This window comes from Gopherus flavomarginatus, chromosome 4 (assembly GCF_025201925.1).
Source record: "Gopherus flavomarginatus isolate rGopFla2 chromosome 4, rGopFla2.mat.asm, whole genome shotgun sequence".
NCBI classification, from domain to species: Eukaryota; Metazoa; Chordata; order Testudines; family Testudinidae; genus Gopherus; species Gopherus flavomarginatus.
Genome location: NC_066620.1, coordinates 5658614 through 5681852, shown reverse-complemented (window position 1 = coordinate 5681852; position 23239 = coordinate 5658614). Strand labels below are relative to the sequence as shown.

Below are 23239 nucleotides of genomic sequence, written 5' to 3'. Positions count from 1 at the left end.
AAGCTGAACCTCTTGAACTTTGCTCAATGATTTGGGGAGGTGCAGAGGGAGATGGGTGCAGTACTGAAGGAATCAAAAGATTACAGCCTCAATGCTCCAGTGACTCCTCAGCTGAGGAGAGGAAGAACACAATTAGAAGCTGAAATGAAGTCACTACTGCACAAAAATGAATAAAAGGAAATGTTACCTGTGCAATAACTAGATTTCTTCAAGATGTGTCCCTCTGTGTGCACTGCACTCTAGGTGTGCATGTGCCTCTTGAGCCCCCCAGTTGGAGGTTTCTAGCTAGCAGCCCTGTTCAGCACACACACTCACTCTGTCCCTCCTCGTGGCAGACACCAAGCTTATATAGGGGTGCATGGGTGAACTACACTCAGTTCTTTTTCTACTCTGTCATCATCTAAAGAATGACTGAAGCAGAGAGAAAGAAGGGCAGGTAATGAAGAACCCACACACCTCAAAGAACTACAGTTACTGCACAGGTTGAGTAACATTTCCTTTCTTCTTTGAGTAGTGGCTCTGAGACTTCTGAGCAATATCCCCAGAAGGAGGAGAAGGGGGCGGGGGGGAGGGGGTTTGCCTTTGGAAAGGGACCTAGAATTGAAAATAGTACCACAGAGCCGAGTGCCACATCATATTTGATGGCATGGAGTGGGATGTAATGCTCTGAAAACATATGGATTGACGATTAGGTAGCAACTCTACATATCTCTATTGTGGGGAAAGAGATCATGCAGACCCTTAATAAACCTGGATGATACCCAGTGACCAAAAATGGAGAATCCCTCCATCGGGGGATGGAAGGCTGATATGGCAGCCGGGTGAACCTTGACCGAGCTGATGAATAATCTGGATGTCTTCAGATCCAGCAAGTAATCCATGATGAAGGAAAGGGGAACCAACTCAGACCAGAGGTAGCAACCGCACCAGTGAACGAATCTCTTCCATTTCTGCAGTGAAGGTAGGTGTCATTCTGCTGTGTAACTACAGCTGCTGCACCCCTCTGGAGCAGGAAACCTCTATTTATGAGAATCTTCAGGAGTCAGGCTCTGAGACGTAGAACCACCAGGTTGGAGTGAATCGCGTGACCCACACCCTGAGACAGGAGATGGGGAACTGTTGGGAGCTTGATCAGTGGTTGTACTCGGAACTAAAGCAGGTAATGGTACCAAGGTTGTCTCAGTCAGGTAGGTACTATGAAAATAATTCTGGCCTTGGCCTGCCTGATCCTGTTCACCAATCTTGGAATTAGGGGCATCAGAGAAAAGGCACAGAACAGACTCCTCTTCCACGGAACAAAGAGGGTGTCCCCCAGGGAGCAAGGACCCAGACCTCCCCTTAAACAGAAGACAGAATACTTCCTGTTCTCGGAGTTGGCATAAAGATCAATCTCTGGCTGTCCCCATCTTTGGAATATGTTCTGGAGGACCTGCGGGTCCAGTTCCCATTTGTAGTTGTGGATGCCTGTAAAGTAAGCTGCTGAAATCTGGATGTGGTCTCTTGATCTGGCTCAGAGGGCGATTGCAGAAAACGTTCCATTGCCAACAAGTCTGAGCCTTATCTCCCTGATCTTCCTAGCCCTGGACTTAAGGACTAAACAAAAGGAGCACTTCTGGGAGATATGGGACTCTTCCAGACAACGGAGCCACTTGGAGTCTCTGTTGCTCACTGGCATAGCCTCCCAAAAGGTGAGACAACATTTGAAGCCTGGCAAACCAGGCACATCCCCTCAGAGAAAACAAATCTCCCTGAGGAAGAGAGAAAACAGTCCTCTCACCTAAACTAAATATACTAACACTACCACCACCACTAAACTAACTTTAATAGAAAAAGTAAAGAGAAAGGCCAAGTATGCTCTAGGCAAACACACTAGTGTTGGGTCTCAGGCCGAGGCTGTAGAGAAAGAACTGAGGGTTCTTCTTCCACACGCTCCTCTATAACCTCAGAGTCTGCCACGAGGAGGCATAGGGCACATCGCAGGATGAACAGGCACAACTAGCTAGAAATCACCAATCAAGGGCTTGAGAGGCGCATGTGCACCTGGAATGGAGCACTAATAGGAACACTACTTGAAAAAGAAATTGAAGTTATAACAAAGTGGTTAGGAGAAATTGAACCACCAACTTGTTTCTATTATGAGACTGAATTTCTGGTGATCTTACCTGGAGGGCAGGGCCTAGTCCTGGACAGGGCCGGCTCCAGGTACCAGATGACCAAGCACATGTTTGGGGCAGCACCTTGGGGCAGGATGGCGCTTGTTTTTTTGTTTTTTTTTTTTTTCCTTTTTTGGTTCGGCCAGGCGGCACTGGAGGGTTTTTTTGTTTGTTTGTTTCAGCCGGGCGGCGCTCGGAGGGGGCGGGGGGCTTTGGCGGCGCAGCACTCCAGGGGGCATTACGGCAGGGTGGTGCTCATGGGGGGGTTACGATGGGGTGGCACTTGCAGGGGGTGTGTGTTATGGCGGGGTGGCACTCTTTTTTTTGCTTGGGGCAGCAAAAAAGTTAGAGCCAGCCCTGGTCCTGGAGCCTCCAGCAACAATACTGGACTGTCTCCAAATTCAACAATAAGATACCCATTTGTTATGAATGAGGAGAGAAGCTGTGCAGTGGAATATCCCTTACTCAAAAGCAGTAATGAACATCTGCTGTGGCTGCTGCTTGATGGCCCATTACACTGGAATGAGTGGCACCTGTGACCATCAAATCATAGAAAGACAATCTACTATTTGGAGTGTTTGAAAACCCTGTATTCTCTTCTGCATCTGAGGACTTAGGGAGACTCTTCCATCATCCTCACTCCCTGACCTGCCCTCACTTTCCTCTTATTTTTATCATTTTCTCTTTCTTTACAGAAGAAACAAACAGGAGAACACCGAGCTACAGTATATACGTATTGAATTACCATACATATTTACTTGGCCTTATTTTCAAAAGTGCTGGGAACTCGGCACTGTTGAAAATCAGGTCACTTATTCAGGCACCTAAAATGGATTTAAGAGCTTAATTTGGGTACCCGTTTTTGAAAACTTGCCATTATGCATGGTGCTACAGATGTATATTTCACTTTAGAGAAATCACAAAACAAATTTTAAAAAGGTCTCTATATTAAGAAAGTGTAAGATGTACTAAAGTATACAAAGGGATATAAGTATGGATGTTAAGTATGCCTAAACACAAAGAATTCTTATCCTGGTCAGCTTTATTAGATAACGATGATCATTTTAAAAATATTTTCATGAAAAGTTGACATTTTAGAATTATTAAAATAAGAGGTTTTTCTTGGGTTGTAAAAATGATAGACTATTCCATAACTCAAGTATCAGAGGGTAGCCGTGTTAGTCTGGATCTGTAAAAGCAGCAAAGAATCCTGTGGCACCTTATAGACTAACAGAGGTTTTGGAGCATGAGCTTTCGTGGGTGAATACCCACTTCCTCAGATGCATGTAATGGAAATATCCAGGGGCAGGTATATATATGTGTGCTAGCAAGCAAGCTAGAGATAACGAGGTCAGTTCAATCAGGGAGGATGAGGCCCTGTTCTAGCAGTTGAGGTGTGAAAACCAAGAGAGGAGAAACTGGTTCTGTAATTGGCAAGCCATTCACAGTCTTTGTTCAATCCTGAGCTGATGGTGTCAAATTTGCAGATGAACTGAAGCTCAGCAGTTTCTCTTTGAAGTCTGGTCCTGAAGTTTTTTTGCTGCAGGATGGCCACCTTAAGGTCTGCTATAGTGTGGCCAGGGAGGTTGAAGTGCTCTCCTACAGGTTTTTGTATATTGCCATTCCTAATGTCTGATTTGTGTCCATTTATCCTTTTCCGTAGAGACTGTCCAGTTTGGCCGATGTACATAGCAGAGGGGCATTGCTGGCATATGATGGCGTATATTACATTGGTGGATGTGCAGGTGAATGAACCAGTGATGGTGTGGCTGATCTGGTTAGGTCCTGTGATGGTGTCGCTGGTGTAGATATGTGGGCAGAGCTGGCATCGAGGTTTGTTGCATGGATTGGTTCCTGAGCTAGAGTTATTATGGTGTGGTGTGCAGTTACTGGTGAGAATATGTTTCAGGTTGGCAGGTTGTCTGTGGGCAAGGATTGGCCTGCCACCCAAGGCCTGTGAAAGTGTGGGATCATTGTCCAGGATGGGTTGTAGATCCTTGATGATGCGTTGGAGGGGTTTTAGCTGGGGGCTGTATGTGATGGCCAGTGGAGTCCTGTTGGTTTCTCTCTTGGGTTTGACAGAGACCAACACCTACAAAATCTCCACCAAGCATTCTCAAAACTACAATACCCACACGAGGAAATAAGGACACAGATCAACAGAGCCAGACGTGTACCCAGAAGCCTCCTACTGCAAGACAAACCCAAGAGAGAAACCAACAGGACTCCACTGGCCATCACATACAGCCCCCAGCTAAAACCCCTCCAACGCATCATCAAGGATCTACAACCCATCCTGGACAATGATCCCACACTTTCACAGGCCTTGGGTGGCAGGCCAATCCTTGCCCACAGACAACCTGCCAACCTGAAACATATTCTCACCAGTAACTGCACACCACACCATAATAACTCTAGCTCAGGAACCAATCCATGCAACAAACCTCGATGCCAGCTCTGCCCACATATCTACACCAGCGACACCATCACAGGACCTAACCAGATCAGCCACACCATCACTGGTTCATTCACCTGCACATCCACCAATGTAATATACGCCATCATATGCCAGCAATGCCCCTCTGCTATGTACATCGGCCAAACTGGACAGTCTCTACGGAAAAGGATAAATGGACACAAATCAGACATTAGGAATGGCAATATACAAAAACCTGTAGGAGAGCACTTCAACCTCCCTGGCCACACTATAGCAGACCTTAAGGTGGCCATCCTGCAGCAAAAAAACTTCAGGACCAGACTTCAAAGAGAAACTGCTGAGCTTCAGTTCATCTGCAAATTTGACACCATCAGCTCAGGATTGAACAAAGACTGTGAATGGCTTGCCAATTACAGAACCAGTTTCTCCTCTCTTGGTTTTCACACCTCAACTGCTAGAACAGGGCCTCATCCTCCCTGATTGAACTGACCTCGTTATCTCTAGCTTGCTTGCTAGCACACATATATATACCTGCCCCTGGATATTTCCATTACATGCATCTGAGGAAGTGGGTATTCACCCACGAAAGCTCATGCTCCAAAACCTCTGTTAGTCTATAAGGTGCCACAGGATTCTTTGCTGCTATTCCATAACTATTTATTAACTTTGATATTTTTACAGTTATACAAATACACTATTTTGTGGAAAATGGCTTAGTTTTGCAGTGCTTTTTAACCAATTGTAGTAAGAGAATTCCCCAATAATAGTAGGTATTATATATTTCCTTGTAGTCTATAAACCTCTCATTAATTTACTTGCTTAATTTACAGGTACTATAACTGCTCAATGAAACTTTGAAGTATTTCTACACCTCCATATAATGTTTACCAAACACTAAGTCATGTAGTCCAGAATTTAGTATATACATAAAAGAACCTATTCATAATGAACACACTAAAATATTTCCATACACAATCATTCACCAAAAAAATTCAAGGGTGTTTTACAATTCAGATCTACTAAAAGCAGCAAGGTAGGAGAGAAAGATTATTGTGAACACATATTGTATTTTCTGGCTTTAAAACTATTATAATACTACACTAATGGATTATTTTGCCCAGATTATATGTAAACATCAGCAGGACATGATAATCTGGGTATTTGTACCAGTACTTGAATGCTTGAAAGTCTGAGCAAAGTTTTAAGGAATGAAGCCTAAGTGTCTTGATTCACTAGTAAATGCTGACTTTTCCTGGGAAAGTGGCCTGTGAAGACATGAGTTATTGCTTTTATAAAAAGTTACTCTAAAAGTCTGAAAGGTAGTTATGCTGGCTAAAAAGTCCCAGCTTGAACAAATACATTAGTATAGTATATCTATACAGTTCATAATATTTGGCCAATCATCCAGCCCGTTTAAAAAAATACTCAACAAAATATTAAATCATTGTATCCTACCTCAGTAATCAATAAATATCTTTCCTATTTTATGTAATCATAGTATGTTTGACTAAAAGAATTCCTTAATTAAATAAAATTGATGTCTCTTTCTAGGTATAAGAAAAGTGAAGAAAAAGATTTAGAGACAAATTTGCAAACATTTATTCCTAATTAAAAGTCACGAGAGGAGCTTTTAAAATAATTTCAGTTTTATAAATGTTGATCTTTCAATTTATAATTAAGATGTTAAAGCAGCCAGTGCCTAACCTGTTGCTCTTTGTCGGACTATGTTTCTTGCTTTCTCAACTCCTGGTGCTCCAGACGTAGTAGCACTCCTGAACCTCATTGGTTCCACAACTTCAGGATGACTTCTCCAACTTAATGAAAATGATCGTCCCACTGTAGTTGCCTTTTGAGGATCTGAGATACCACCTTTAAGGTAAAGAAAGCAAAAGCACCATCAATCTAGAACATTTACAATTAATACTATGCTTACTGCATAGAGTTAAGTGTTTCTACAAAAAGGAACTAAAATGGGACAAGTTTTAAAACCTATTATTTTTGTCAAAAAAATATTATTCAAAATAATTTGAGAGATGTCAACTGTGGAGAAGTTGCACCACAAATCCTCCCATGTTCTTTCTATTCATTTTCTCAGACAACATAGTTATAGATAGTGTCATCAGCATACAACGATGTACTGAAAGTTGAAAATAAATCTATTTAATGGCTCATGTACAGTAAATTTGTCACTTGGCCAGAACTCAAAGTGTCAGGACTTAATCAAGAGTCAAAATAGATTTCTACAATAAACACTACATTGTATTGAGTGTTCCTTAATTTCAATTTAAGAATCAAGTCACTGGCATTAACAGTCCATCTTGCTCCCCTTATCCAATTCCCTGATTTTCAGGATAAGTGTTAAGATTAACCTATGACCAAATTTAAAAATAAGGATGCTAAAGTTGAGAACCTGTACCTCCCACTGATTTCAGTGGTTGTTTGGCATTTTTGAAAATCAGGCCACTTATTTAGAGGTCTAACTTTAGACATCCATTTTTTAGTAATCTTGGTCTATATGCTTCTAAACCCTATTCCTTTCATGGAGATTGCAGAGAAAACTGTAAAATCATCACTTAGACCTAAAAGCTTGTTAGTTACTTTTTCTGAATCTCAGATTATTCATGGTCATCACCCAGGGCTGGCCTTTGGGAGTTGTGAAATTGGACCTCTGATTTTTGAGGGAGATCCCAGAACAAATAATGGTTTGAGGTAAGGGGTGGGCAATAGTGTCATTAAGAGTGTAAGATCAATGCAAGATTCTCCCTAACTGCCTGCAGTTGAACTGGCTCATCTGCTGAGCTACCAGTGAGGCCTCTGCCCACACCTGGTGACATTTCAGTAGAGTTAGGAGAAGCAACCTGGTAAAGCAGACTGAACACAGAAGTGAGAGTAAGGGATTCCTGTGTTTTAATCCTGGTTCTAATATTAACTCTCTATACTGTCTTGGGCAAATCTTAGGGATGAAATTCTGTCCTGTACCTCTAAGACACAAAAAAGACCTTGCAGCCCAGAGGGAGGAGCTGCTAAGATAACTAAGTCACCTTTGCACTCTCCTGATCATGAGTTGCTTCAGGAGCTAGAGAGGCCTCTGGTGTAACTTAGACAACCCTAGGGATCTACCTAAATTATGGCAACCTCCTAAGATTACCCTATGGGCTTCATCACTGCAGCACCACTATTCCTGCCTCCATAAAACATGCTCCTCCTGATGTCAGCCCTGACTCCTGGTTTGTGAGGAAGTCCTTTCAGGACAGCCCTAAGGCTGTCTTCCATAGTGCCTGTGCCCAGTCAATAGTCCCCTGGCCAGTTATAGGCCTGTAAGGCCCTCTACGCTGCTCTGGCCCTTTTACCCAGTTTAAGAGGGTCGGTGCAGGGAAAGGGTCTCACCTTGGGTCTTTTTGCCTTAGTTTTCCCACCTATAAAATGGGAATTCCATTTATCTACCTCACAGAGCTCTATCCATGTTCACTAAGATGGTTCAATTAGTTAATTATTATAAATTGCTATGAAAGCGGCGCTAAGATCCACAAGACTGCACACAAAATCCTCCACTGGCCCTCAGACTCTTGCTTAAACAGGTTTATTAAAATAAAATTATATTGAAAAGGATTTCTAGTGTTGGTGACTATGCACAGATTCCAGCACAAGCAGCCATGCTCCATTCCTACTACTGCAGCAGAGACAGGTGTTAAGCCCCTAAACACCCATCCACATTTTTTTAAAAGTTTTTATAAAAACAGATCAGTATAAGTATCTTACTAACGCAGATGCTCTATATTTTTGTGTAATAACACTAAGTAAAGCAAAATAGAGTGCATTTTTTCAAATGAAACTTTACAATGTGTAATGAATCATAATGTTTAAGTTACATTTGAAAATCTAATATAGTCCAACTAAGTTTGAGTATCTTAACTTATTTAACATAAAATACACAAAAGAAGAGAGACTTTACCTTTGCCTCTTTGTTTTTTTTCCTTTTGCTCACTTAGTTTATCCAGTGGTAAGTTTGTCATTTCAACTCCATACACGATTCTTGCTAACACTGCCGTTAGAGAATCCATGATTTTGGCCCATTCAGTTATCAGCTCCTCCCAGTCAGTAAGGGAAGACAGTATGCTGAGCAGCTCATCCCAGAGTTCTCGAGAAATGTAAACACTCAGATTTGCTCGGATCCAAGCCACAATAAGAGTCTGGGAAATAGGAAAGCAACGACATTTTGTACATTTCTGAAAAGTACAGAATTAAATATTTGGAAATGCATGTCCAAAGACCAAGAGAATTTAGACTTTTGTTAACAGCTTATCATCACATTTTTAATTTCCAGTCATTAACATGAGTCTTCTTTCTTTCCTTCTGTTATTCTTTACTTTCAGAAGTTGCCATTCCTGAGGCTGTTACTGAAAAATGATGAGGAACTACAAACAGAAAACATGGTTTCATGGGAATTAAATGAGTTTAGTAGCTAACAAGAAAAGTACTCTAAAATAGGATCCTCTGTGAAGAGAGAGAAAATTCTGCAGCAATAATGCCCCCTTATTTCAGCAGCACATCAAGGCTTAATTCTGTGTGGGAGAGGGGGAAGGTCAGGACTTTGGTCCATGGAATGTAGAAATGGGAAGGAGTAGCTCCTCTCTTTCACCTGATTCTGCCTTCCTTCCCCTGCTTCTACAGGAAAGAAGACTGCCATGTCTTTCTTTCCCCACCACCAGAGCTGAAGAGCTGGCTGATACTGTAACAGTAATGATACAGGGCAGTAAGAGCTGAAGACAGTAATAGTAACTCAGATTGAGCAGTCACCGCAAGATCACTTAGTCCCGAAAATAACGTGGGTGCCAGGAATGTTGGTGCTGGGAGAATCAATGGGGTCGGCACTGAAGCTGAGGACCACATGTCATCAGCACTGTGTGAGGTGATGTCAATACCAAGAGATTGGGATCAGTGAAGTGCAGAACATTGCCTCAGAGGCTACAAAGTGTGCTCGGTGATGGGTTTTTGCCAAGGTGATGGAGGGACCGAACTTGGACCTTTTGGCTGAGTAGTGAGGAGATTTATGCCCCATTTTAATAGGTTCCACTAAGGATAACCTAGGCCTGCACTCACTGTGGAAACAACATTCATTCCCACCCCTTTCAGATAACTGAGTGGAGGAGGACTTAGCTTCCCTACTGCTCTGATTGTTGAAGGGTCTGAACTTTTTGATGAACTGTGAGCCTTGGGGTCTTGGACCTGAGCTGCCACTTCCAGGAGCACTAACTGTGGAAACCTGTTCAGCCCTGGTTGGCATGTTTTCTCTGGTTCTGAGGAGGCTCTCAGAGCGTTCCCATCTTTTGTGTCCTCCTGGAGAAGGAATGACAGATTAAGCATTTATCAGGCATGTGCCTTAAGTGGAATAGCTGCATCACAGGAGGGACAAGTTTTGAGCCGCTGGGACTTTGTTTTAGCCTGCTTTGCCCTTTACGCCTTCCGATGGAAGGGGGAGATACGATGGCACCCAGGGAACAGAACTGGCCTCAATGGACACTTTTAGCCAAAAGAATTTTGGGAGCATGCACACCAGAAGTGGAATACACATGCACAGTCACTCAAAGAAGAAAAGACGAATAATTATTTAAGATTTCAAGTAAATTATTCTATTTAAGAAATCTAATTACAACGTAAACAATTAAAGGCTGGATATGCTAGTATGGCCCCGGCAACCTTTAACTCCAATATGGAACTTTTAAAAAAAATACAGTCATTTAAAAACAATGCTATAAATTACATTTGCATTAGAAATTAAATGCAAAGTTACATTAAACTGACATTTATACAACGGTACTGTTTTTCAGATGTGGCTCTACTGTGACAGCAGTTGTTAATTAGCAACCCTTCCTTTACTGCAGATATTAATTTAACCAGTTTGTGGAAAGTATCGTTTGGAACGAAATTATAATGGAAAAGCATAGTCTATGCAGAAAATGAAAATATAAAAGCCAGGAGATGGTGCTAGAGATCCAACTTTTCAAAGCTGAGGATGCTGATTAAAAGAAGATAAAAGGTTACATTTATTTTCATATTTTGTCTTGAGCAATGTTTCTATGTTATCAAAAAGAAGAAAACCAATATATTTTGCATGTGTTCTGTTATGCGCACTCCAGCAGATCAAAGCAAGTTCGATATAATGCAGTTTCACCTATAACACGGTGAGATTTTTTGGCTCCTGAGGACAGCGTTATATCGGCATAGAGGTGTACTTTAGTTTTTTATGTTATTTCTGTCTATTTTCATAAACTATAGGAAAATTTCTTACTAAAAAGAAAATAAACATAATTGGTAGGGGGAATGTTATTATCAATCTCCTATAAGACTATTTTTAAAAAGAATGTTAAGCTTACTACTTTGAAGATGGAATTTCAACATCATTTTAGGAAGGAATAGGTCATTCAATTCACTTGTAAATCCAGGAATATACATAGACCAATTTGGTGTCTAAACACTTTAAATAATATGACTAATACCAGAGAATTCTCTAAACCTGAAATCATTAGAATCAGAAATACATCATATATCCATCAATTTAGGAGTCCAGGCAGACCAATTTATACATAAGACAAAGTTGTCTTATTCACATTGAGGCGACAGACTGTAATCTCGAATAGCTTCTGACATGTAATACGCAACAGTTTATAAAGATACACAGGTAAGGCACCCAAACAAAATTAACTCTATCCTACAATGATGTCACAAGGGACAGGAAAATAAAAACATCTTTAAAAATCTGTTTCATCTACGCAGCCTGAGCCAAAGAACGCTAAAAGGACTTAATCCTCATCATTATGGTTATTGCTTAGGGTCACAATATGGTAGAGTTAAGGGTGTTTGGGTGACTTAACTCATTTTTCATCTTAATGTATTTAGATTTTTATTAAGTGTAACAATTTTGAATTTCCTGGGTTTATACATGCTTCGTTCTGGGTTAATTGTGACATCCTTGTAATGTTTTTACTTGTAAATTACTGACACACATTCTCCACCTTATATCCATTTTAATTATTTTGGGTGGTACTGTTGGGATTTTTTGCTTGTTTGTTTTGTCTGAAAATTATGCAGTACATGTTTTAATTTTTCATCAATCCAAACATTTCCAAGGATCTTGCTGAGTGAATAACTGCGAAGGTTACTGATGAAGGAAATTTATGAAAACTGGAGTATAGCTCCTAGGTTGCCTATATGACTCTCATGAACTTACTGAAAAATTCTACACTTATTCGTAACATGCTTTATTTATGAAACCTGAAATAATTCATTGATACGGAGAATTATCAACATGACAAAAGTCACAGGGTGCAAAGCTCCTCCACACCACCTCAGGATGAACATAAAAACTCTGAGATACACAGTGCACAGACCTAGATATTTATTGTACCTTACAATGTAACTACTTACTAGACGACTTACGAATATTTTTCTCTGGTTCAGCATAATGCAGCATTTTGGCTTGCTAGATATTAATTTACCTTTTGGAAACAATTACAAAAAGCTCTGATTTTAGAGACAATGATTAGAGTAGTCCTGAAAAGATACAGCTGTCCTACAAAAGGGGCATGTCTTGACTATGGTACACTTTATATGCTATTTTATTAAAGCATCCAAGTTAAGTTTATATGAAAATAAATATTGTGTGACCACAAGGGGGCAAAATGAATGGAAAGCAATAAACTACCAGGATGACTAAACAGAAAACCTACCCAGCACATGTAAATTAGGGATCAGTGAACATAAGGGAAATGCAAATTTTGAGTACATCCTGTACCTTGCAACAGTAACTAAAGCAGATCCTGTAACAACAACATACAACATTTGCAGGTCTGTCTGCCTACTAAAATATACAAGTATACTGGACAGACTGACAGACCTGCTCAAATCTTCCTCTAGTGGCTACACTCTACAAAGGACAGAGAACCTGACACCCTAAACCGTACTATTAACAAGAGTCAATATTTTATGGGATATAGACAGTATTTTTTGTAATATAGTGCAATATTTAAATAAAAGCATACCTTTTGGAATGGCATAAAATTATATCATGAAAAACCCACTTCTGATATAAAACAAATATTTGGTCACTGAAATTTACTTTCCATTCTTTTGAAAACACTTTTAAAAACAAAAATAGCACTCAGTTTCAGTTTTACATTTTCTTATAAAAAAAGAAAGGCACTTACCCTGAAAAGTAATCCTGCCAAGCTTTGAGCAAACATGTCCTTTACTTGGTTATCCTTTGGCTTCTGCATAACACCTTCTGTTATTCGCAGGAGTATTTGTAACATTTGTTCCCTGATACCAAAATAAAACCTCACATTTCAATTACAAGTTTTATTAATCTTACTTGTTTAGTTTCCAGATATGAAAACCACTCTTAATTCATTGATAAAGTCTCACAAACTGAAAATGTGACAATACTCAAAAACATTTTGTAAGTTACCTCGAAGACAACCTTAACTGTTATGTGGAGACTTATGTTGAGGATAACCACTTTTGGAGCACCTCACAGAGAAAAAAAAACCAAACTTTCATTTTTAGAGAAAGCCAAGTCAGGAATGGAAGTAACAGCCTGGTCCCCAAAGTCAAGGTGGAGAAAGTATGAAATCACTATCCCCAAATATTTCCAAGGCACAGTTCACTGTGAGCACAGGGAGAACTGAATGTACTGAAGGATGATAACTCTTTATTACACACTAAGGACATTACCAGGCATTGAAACTAAATGTTTCCATAAGCTGACAAAAATGTGACAAAAACTACAGAGTGACAGATCAGTGGAGCTGGTAGCAGCAATTAAGGTTGCCTGACTCTTTCCATTATAAGACTCTGTTTTCAATTGCTTATAACGTTGCCAAACTTCAGGGAAACTTTTTTGGAAAATGGTTGTGGAAAATATATTGTTCTGATGACATTACAAAATTATTGAGACCTGTTCTTTGAGCAGCTCTCCCATCCTCATGCTTTGGAGTAGGAACTTGAAATTTGGCAGGGGTAGCCATCATGTCAAAGATGTACCTTTTACTATCCCAATGAAAATCTGCCCAAATATGCCCAAGTTAAAGGACTTTAATCAGTTTCCACATACTCAATAGACTTGTTAGAGGTTTGCAGCCAAAATCTCTAAAGATGCACCATCCCCACAAAGTGACTGAGCACACTCCATCCTCTCACAGCTCTTAGTGCTGACCAGACCCTCCATCTCAATGACCCCCTGCTGGCATCCAGGCAACGTGGAGGAGGTAGAAATCTGAGTCAAATGTTGAGACACAAAAACTGAACTGGGGGGAAGAACAGGAGTAGATTGGGACAAGAAATCTGGTGAGACTGTATCACGACAAAGCACACATACATGAAGGGGTGGAATTAAGGTTGCACATTAATTATGGCATTTCATAACTTTTGAGTGCTTGATTTTGCAACTGGCTGAGTGAAGCAAAGTCTTACACTCAACTCAATGGCATTCTTATCTGCCTGCCTGTAATGCGATAACTTTTGAATGCAGAGTCCAATCAATTCCAAAATGTAAGGGAATATTCTAGGTATCGATGGGTATAACCCTATTGATTTGATGAAAATCGGAAAAGCCAAAAGGAGGAAATGGGGACACATCATATATGGAGCCCCTGTCATCTAGTTAGCAGAGCCAGCAGCTTCAACCACCTTTTTGCATGGCTACAGATCAAAGAACCAGTTGATGACAGCCATTAACACATTCCAGCACCCCCCATTTTAGCTCTGCCCATCTTCCCAATACAGATTTAAACCCTGAAAGATTTCTCTCCCAGACTGTAAAGAAAAGAAATAAGAATGAGGGTGAGGTGACAGGATGGTAGCACAAACAGAGGGGGGAAAGGGGGCAGAGATCCTAGCCTGGGGAGCACAGAGCCCCTCACGTGGTGGTGTGAACTGGGGGATGGGGAAAGTCAGATACATTCAGACCATGACGTGGTGAGAGGGTAATGCGGGGCATACTGAGACCCTGACATGAGGGAGGGGTTGCTAGGTGTTCCAGAAACAGTGTGAGATGGGAGGGTGGTGGCGTACCAGGAGCTTTTGGAGGGGAGGGGGAGTGGAAGGATGCACTTGGCCTAGATAAGCAAGAAAATGTGTGACCCTCTAGTAACATTCTTTTACCAATTTTGCATGTGTAATCTTTTACAGATATTGACAAACAAAATTAGTCCCATTAGCATTAGAAAGACAAACGTTTATTTTAAATTCCACTGATTGATTAAATGTATAGTTAGGTGCATGTGTGCGCAAACCCATGCAAACATGCACACATTTGTACGTATTTAGTGATTATAAAGCATCTGGCAGCCCTAGCTAGCCACAGAATGTGTATAGTAAGAAAAGCTTTCTTAAATTAGTTTTTAACTTATGTATACTAAGCATTTCAAGATTTGAATAAACTGTATTATTAAAAAAGTTGAAAATTTAGTTTGAACAAGAATCAAGTTTGAGCTAAGAACAGTAAAATGGAAGGTTATATAAGCAAAAAAAGCTTTAAACAAAAATCTCTTACATTCAGAATTTTAGGAATTTCTTCCCCCAGTGGAATCATGAACCATCTTACAAAATAAGTATAATCTTATACCTTTTAGAAAGGTACACAAAGAAACATTAAAGAACTAAAATGTTATGGAAATTCCCTCATCTTTTTTCAATTATTCTGTCTTAAAATTCTAGCAGGGGTTATACTATTAATTAATTAATTTATTCAACCTGAATTCTCTAAGATACATTTAAAACTTACCATGTCTTTTTATTCATTGAAAGTTCCATTATCATGTGCCTAAAAATACTCAGAACTGCTTTGCAAGCATCAACTTGTTCCTTTAGGAGAACAGGGACTTCAGCACATGGTTCCAATAAAAAAACATTTGCAGAGTTCGTCAAAAAAACCTTGAAAACAAAACATTTTAATTAGGAAAAAATAAATTTACACAGTATCAAACAAGACCAACGGTTAACTTTGAAAACAAACACGTTGTCCTCTTCTAACCAAACCCTTATCTTTCCTTAAAAAAGGATATGTTATATTACAGTGGTTCTCAAACTAGGGCCACCACACGTTCAAGGAAAGCCACTAGCGGGCCAGGTGGGTTTGTTTACCTGCCGCGTCTGCAGGATCGGCCGATCGCGGCTCCCACTGGCCGCGGTTCGCTGCTCTAGACCAATGGGGGCTGCAGGAAGCGGCGCGGGGCGAGGGACATGCTGGCCGCCCTTCCTGCAGCCCCCATTGGCTTGGAGCAGCGAACTGCGGCCAGTGGGAGCCGCAATCAGCCGAACCTGCGGACGCAGCAGGTAAACAAACCGGCTTGCCTGCCAGGGGCTTTCTCTGAACAAGCGGCAGCCCTAGTTTTAGAACCACTGATCTAACACACTATTTTCTTTAAGTTCTCCCACACCATTTAGAAGAAGAGAGTCATGTTATATTCACTATTATAATAAAAATATAACATATTCTTGATCTTTTAGATGTTTGTCTTTTCCATTCTACCACATGGGAGTATTCTTCCCCTCCCAACCCATTTTCTAGCTGTAAATGGCCTCTGATATTTTTTATCATTTACATTCAGCACCAGCAAATGTACAGAATTCTGCATAATTCTCAATTCCACAAGTATAGAAACTTGTTAACTGTCTAGTGTTCTAATGTCTCTAGAACTGGTGTCTGGTTCTGCAAGACAGGAACACACAGTTAAAATGAATTAAAAAAAAAAGAGAGAAGTCCAATTATTCACAAGGTAATTCATGAAAATGCTCAACTCCTCTAACAATTGCTTTCTGACATCTGAGAACACAAACAAAAGCAGCTTTATCCAAGCTCTCCTTAAAAAAAAAAAGTGGAATTATTGTTTACATTAAACAGAACTCCATTTTTGCATAGCAAGAGAAGGTACACAGTGGTTTCTGGCATGGAAATGCATTCTGACCACTTTAATTGAGTGTTCTCTTTTAGGGTCCAATCCAACATCTGTAAGGTTAATGAAAGGACTCCCACTGACCTTAATTTAAGTTGGAGGGCATTAACTAGGATCATTTTCTCAAAACACAGCCATCAAAGACAGAATTTTGAAACTGGACTGACAGCATATTAGCAGAAAAGGTCTGTGATCACAGACTACTTAAGCAGGTCATTTATTGCTAGGTACACAGAATGGGACCCCAGAAACCCCCAAAGGCTAACCCAGAGCAATTAGAGTTACTGTACATTTAGCCATTTTTTTAATGGAGTTCAAGAGAAAGGAGGTGAAAGAGAAACTGCATAAACCAAATTATGTTTTCCATTGAAAAACAAAATATAGCTCCACGGGCTACAAATCTTTAGTTCGGATTAAAAGCTGGGGTAAACTGCATTATTCCTACATGACACAGTCTCTTTTGTGTCCCTTACATTGTGCAACACCTAAGAACAAACTCTGTTGAGCTGCTTTACTACTGGAGTGAATTTTACCTGCTTAGTTAGTTTGCTGTCATGCTCAGAATGTCACCTCCTGATTGTTGAAATTGCAAGTAGATTTGTCTTTAAATTCTAGATAGCTAGCTCTTTGACCTTCCTCTGACATATTTGTTTCTTGGCTGATCATCTTGACTCATATATACTAGTAATATTAATCTGCCTGACTGAACTTATTCTTTCCCTATCAAGTATTTCTGCAAAGAGATAAGAAAAAAAGTTCATATTTTGACCAATAGTTACTTCCTTTCTATGGGTATTACAAGGTTCGCAGTTCATAGCTACTACTTCTGCTGATCCTCCCTGTATGATCCCTAAGATGTACAAGTGACTGAACACTACAACCTAATAAAAGCTGTGTCACTTCAGTTATCTGGTCAGATATGCAAACCAAAAAGGGAGAGACTCAGATCAGCTGAAGTGGGCACAGTGCAGTTGCATGCCCCCAAACAATTCAGGCTGTAGAGAGAAAACAATAAAACGCTCTCTCAACTATTTGGGCTACATGAAAGTTATGTCCTATGCTGCTTATCATGCTAAAAACTAGATAATATCCTTAAAATCACCAGGAATTCTACTGTTCATGTCCTCTGAATAATCTGTAATGATATATGTTTCCTATTTGCTGGGGTGGAGAGTCCAGCTGTTTGGAATATAGTGGGAGACGAATATAAAAACAACACTTTCTGACGAGTGGGAATTTTGGGGGAAGCAACCTTAAACACACCACATTTCAATTTCTTAATATTAATAGTATGACTAATTTTTACTTGTGTGCATGGTTCAGAATTATAAAGCGACTCTGTATAATCTCTGGTTTAATTATTAAATAACATTTAAGGAAACATCAAAAACTGAAAAAGTCAACTTGACAAAAAAAGAAACTAGGCTTCTTTCATACTTACTGCAGCAATAATAAACATGAAGCTACACAAAAGCATATTTTGTCACTTTTCAGTATAAATTCATGTTTTTTGTTTATTTTATCACCAGAACCCTCTAAAATAATCTCTCAGCTCTGAATTCCAATATCGTAGGCAGGTCTGAGAGCACCACCTACTATTAAGGTTGCCTGGCACTTCTCATTATAAGTCTTGTTTTCAATTGTTAATGACTTTGTAATAAAATAAACAAACAAACAAACAAACTAACCCAACCTCTAACCATCTGGGCTGAAATTTTTCAGGTCAGGTGTCTTTGCCAGGCTGAATAGTTTTGGAAATTTTCAGCCAAAATGATTCAGCTAGTTTGAGAACGAGGCTAGTAAAACTTATATTATTTTGCCCACGTTAAAAGATTTGGCAACGTTTCATTTGAAATACTCTAACATCCCTATGCTTCGGACCAGGGACTTGAAATTTGGTAGGGAGGAGCCACTGTGTCAGGGATCAGTCTTTTGCCATGTCTGTGAAAGTTTGTTCAAATTTGGCCAAGTTATAGGCCTTTGAAAAATTGCAGTTTGCACATGCTCAGTACAGACTTGCTAGAGCTTAGCAGCTGACTCGTTCTCATTATTATCAGTGCTGAGAAGACTGAACGTGCAAATGAGTAAGCTTTTTTTAACCTTATAAATGCCCAAATGCCTTCATGAATATTACTTAAACTTACCCCAGAAACATGCATCTTTCAGCAAAGATTAGGTGAATATTTCAGAAACTTCTAAGCATGTGAAAATTGGCTTAGAATGGAAACTGCTTTGCAGTTTTAGTACAGCCACTGGAAACCTTACATTAATTTATCTTTGTAAAAATGTCCTTTCTGCTGACTTCACAAACAATTTAATGGAATCATTACAAATTCATTTTTAAATTGATAACTTAATGTTTTCTCTATATACCATACCTGTAATGCAGCCTGAGCACCAGCCTTAACGTTCTTGTCTTCATCTTCTAGTATACATCCTCTGCTAACAGCATTAGAGAAGGAGTAAGTTCTTCCCCAACTGGAAGATCTTTTATGTCCAGAATGACCAGAAGTAAGCTTTCAAAAACACAAGTATATTAGTAATACAGGGATTATAAAAGATGGATTCCTATATTGATCATATAAAAGCTAAAAAATAATATTTTTTAAATAGTCATAGGTTCTGTGCTCATTTGCATAACTATTAATAGTTATTCTTATTCAGAGATCTAATTTGTATAGGGTATAAGGGCAGTCCACAATACCTTAAACATATTTAATAATGCTTTTCATAACCCATTCATAGCTGTAAAATTTCCCTTTCAATTTTTTTTTATAAATTAAAAAAAATATTAGTTGAATTTTAAGCTTTCTGTAAAACAGCCTAAGCAAAGACTGGTACTGTACGAATTTTTATATTCTAACTCTTGTTCCCCAATGTGCAGAAATACCCTTTTAAATAACTTCACACCTCAGAATAGGGCATACACATCTGGTTCAATATATTAAGATACGAGCATCCAAGCTACAAAGTTCAAATCTGAGTCTGAACTTCTCAAAGTTCAGGGTGTCTGGATCCAAGGTTTTAGTCCAGATCATAAAACTGATGGAATATCTGCAAATATAGCTGGACCCTTATCAAGATTTTATGATGGATTTAGATAATCAAATATTTGTAATTTTAATTGTGTTAATGTATACTCATGCTAAAACATTTCTGTCAAAAGGAACACACATTCATGCCAACAAGGAATACTAAACCAGTAGACTGAACAATTCAACATTGCAGAATGTAACACTATTTGTTCCACTAAGTCTATCCAAAATGGTATTTACACAGAGAGTTAAAAGAAAGATTTAAGATCAGAATTTCAAAACAGCTCAGCACCCAGAATCACCCATGGTTGAGAGCAGCTGGGTGCTCAGCACATTTCAAAATCTGGACCTAAAGAAATAAAAAGGTGTATAAGCAAATATGTATCATTAAAAGAAATTATGAAAAAGGACTGAAGACAAATAAGAATAATATCCATCATTCAGCTTGTACACAGTAAGTAATGATTGGTACCATACATGTTTGCAATCTGTCTCTGTATGTTCCAAGTTGGACGCATTATCTTGAATATTTTCTTGTTTATCTGGTTCTTCCATGAACACAGGCTTGTCTTGCAATATCCACTTTCTATACACCTTAACCACTTTCCGTGTTGCAGATATATCAGAGGAAGGCAACAAAAAAGCCTAAAATGCAAATTTAACTCAATTTACCTATACACAGAATATTACAAATTACACAGACCAAAAGAAAACAGTTAAAATCTACTTTTAAATCACTACGATCAAGAGCTATGATTATCACCAAGCTATATAAAAATCAACCTAAAAATACATCTCACAAATAATTGATTAGTCAGGCTAATTACTGAGCTTAGCTGACTTCCATATTGCATGTGCTCAGACTGCAAGTCAAAGGATATTTTTCTTCACTGTCTCTCTGCAAACTCAACTTGGGTTCTTTTCCCATCCTGCTCATCGTTATCAGTGATAGAAGTTCTGTAAACTAAATTATGCCCTTAGATACACAACCTGTGCAACCCCACTGATTTCAGATTATGTTATGTTATCAGGGTCACATGTAAAATCCCAGTTAAGGCAAATGCTGCACTAAGGGCATAACCTGGAGGATGTGAAGAACAGGTGGCATTCTGTCACTTCCTGTTAAACTTTCTGAGGTCACAGATGAACATATTTTTGCGTACTTTCTAAGGTCTGCATAGAAGCCTCTCTGTAAGGTCCACCATTCAAGAACCTTGGGAGGTGAAGCTGGCAGCATCACAAATCTGTGAGACTCATCAGTTCCTAACAGCTCTAAATAGGTCTGTAAGCCTCTCACAACATTTCTAAGTAGGGTCATGGGACCTGACAATCCTACTAAGACTTGAGAGGGTGAAATCTCCCAAATACTGTAAGGCTCAAACGGGACCAGAGGACCATCAAAACATGTTATATATAGGGCAGTCGATTAATCGCAGTTAACTCACGCGATTAACTCAAAAAAATGAATAGCGATTAGCTGCAGTTTTAATTGCACTGTTAAATAATAGAATACCAACTGAAATGTATTAAATATTTTGGATGCTTTTCTACATTTTCATATATGTTGTATTCTATGTTGTAATTGAAATCAAGGTGTATATTATTTTTGCTTACAAATATTTGAACTGTAAAAATGATAAATAGTGTTTTTCAGTTCACCTCATACAAGTACTGTAGTGCACTCTCTTTGTCATAAAAGTGCAACTTAAAAACAAAAAAAATCTACATTTGTAAATGATTGCACTTAAAAACAGAACAATGTAAAACTACAGAGCCTACAAGTTCACTCAGTCTTACTTCTTGTTCAGCCAATTGCTAAGACAAACAAGTTTGTTTACATTTAAAGGGAGATAATGCTGCCCTTCAGGTGACACTGTAAACAAAAAGCAGCCAGCATTATCTCCTGCAAATATAAACAAACTTGTTTGTCTGAGCTATTGGCTGAACAAGAAGTAAGACTGAGTGGACTTGCAGGCTCTACAATTTACATTGTTTTATTTTTGAATGCAAGTTTTTTTGTACATAATCTACATTTGTAAGTCCAACTTTCATGATAAAGAGATTGCACTACAGTACTCATATTAGGTGAATTGAAAAATACAATTTCTTTCATTGTTTTACAATGCAAATACTTGTAATGAAAAATAAATAAGTGAGCACTGTACACTTTGTATTGTGTTGTAATTTAAATCAGTATATTTGAAAATGTAGAAAACATCCAAAAATATTTAAATAAATGATATTGTTTAACATTAAAAAATTAATTGCAATTAATCTCAATCATGTGATTATTTGCAATTAATTTTTTTAATTGCTTGAAAGCCCTAGTTATATACTTTCAACCTAAACTCTACCATAACATTTACTAAGGAAATGTCCCTTGTTTGGGAAAAAGACACTGGATAACAGGAGATCTTCAGGAACCTCATAAATGTCACTGTAGGCTGTTACGCCAATATCAAATTCCTACTTCAACATGTAGTAGTCTTTAAAATTAGAATTTAACCAAGTAAAACTTTGATTCTCTGCATTCGATAGTGGTTAAAACTTCAGATTACTGAATTTATCTTTCACTTTGTGTCCATGCTATGTAATAACAAAGTTAGAAGAGTTTTTGGACTCTGATGAACATTTATTTTGTAATGTTTTATAACACTGCATACCTTGTGTGATTAACTCAAACAGGGTAGAAACATTTTATCTTGGCAACAGATGTGCCATTCCCTCCCCTACGCCCCCCGCCAAATGGTACGATGCAGATCAAAGTCTGTTTTATAAGAGGCTTACTTCTACCTATGGAATAATTACCTACATTTCATAAATATAGTCTGAAGTGAGTAGATACAGTGAGTCCAGTCTTAATCTTTTTCCACCTGAGCTACCTGGACAGGGAGCACTGCAGTGGCATCTTGCTTGGAACCTGGATATCTGTCAATACTATTCCCTCTGACCAACATGTGGTACCGCATTAAGAAACTAGAACTGGCATGGGCAACTGCATCCAAGACACCAAACCATTTATTTGGCCCACCCATCGGCGGGGTCGCAGCCCCAGAAAAAGAATTCTTTTTTAAAGATTGAGCCAGGTTGTTTAGGGGCACAGTCTTTTAGTAAAAATTACTGCCTACTCATGTAGGAGGTGGACTCTGCCCCATGTCACCCAGGTTTGATTACCTCCATATCATTGGCTCCCATAACTAGTTTGTTTGGGGCATATGGTGAAGACTGTGCCCCTGGGGAGGCAGAAACTGGGAGATGTAGAGAAAAAAAATTAAGACAGATTTGTTTCGTTATTTTCATTTCTTAATCCTCTGCTCTTTATAGATTTGTTTAATTTGTATTTAATTTATTTATTTAGAGGCTGGGCTATAAAGGACTTTTATATTTAAGAATACTTCAGTTTTACACTGTTAATACATGGTTAATTGTATGTTAACATGGTCTACTGTAGGAAATATTTTTGAGTTATGCAATATGTATCCTGAAAATAAAGAAAGAAAAAAAGAAAGAAAGAAAATGCATGGCCCACCAAAAGGTTTTAGTGGATTCTGAGCCCTTCTGCTACTTTAAAATTAACCATTCCTGGGGTAAAAAACAGTAGGACAGTATTAAGAATTCCTCAGCCCTAATCAGCTGGAGCGAAGGCTGCTTCAATATACATCC

At 38.9% G+C, this 23239-nt stretch overlaps 1 protein-coding gene across 3 annotated transcripts in view; it reads right to left on the bottom strand.

Moving 5' to 3' along the window:
* RALGAPA2 (Ral GTPase activating protein catalytic subunit alpha 2) overlaps positions 1 to 23239 on the bottom strand; it is a 309497-nt gene that overhangs the window by 209370 nt on the left and 76888 nt on the right. For all 3 annotated transcript variants that reach the window (XM_050951273.1, XM_050951274.1, XM_050951275.1), the window contains exons 11-16: positions 20054 to 20221; positions 18920 to 19057; positions 15371 to 15519; positions 12795 to 12906; positions 8543 to 8780; positions 6295 to 6459 (exon numbers count right to left, since the gene is read on the bottom strand). In XM_050951273.1, coding sequence (XP_050807230.1) covers positions 6295 to 6459; positions 8543 to 8780; positions 12795 to 12906; positions 15371 to 15519; positions 18920 to 19057; positions 20054 to 20221 — 970 coding nt within the window. The remainder of the gene's footprint in view (positions 1 to 6294; positions 6460 to 8542; positions 8781 to 12794; positions 12907 to 15370; positions 15520 to 18919; positions 19058 to 20053; positions 20222 to 23239) is intronic.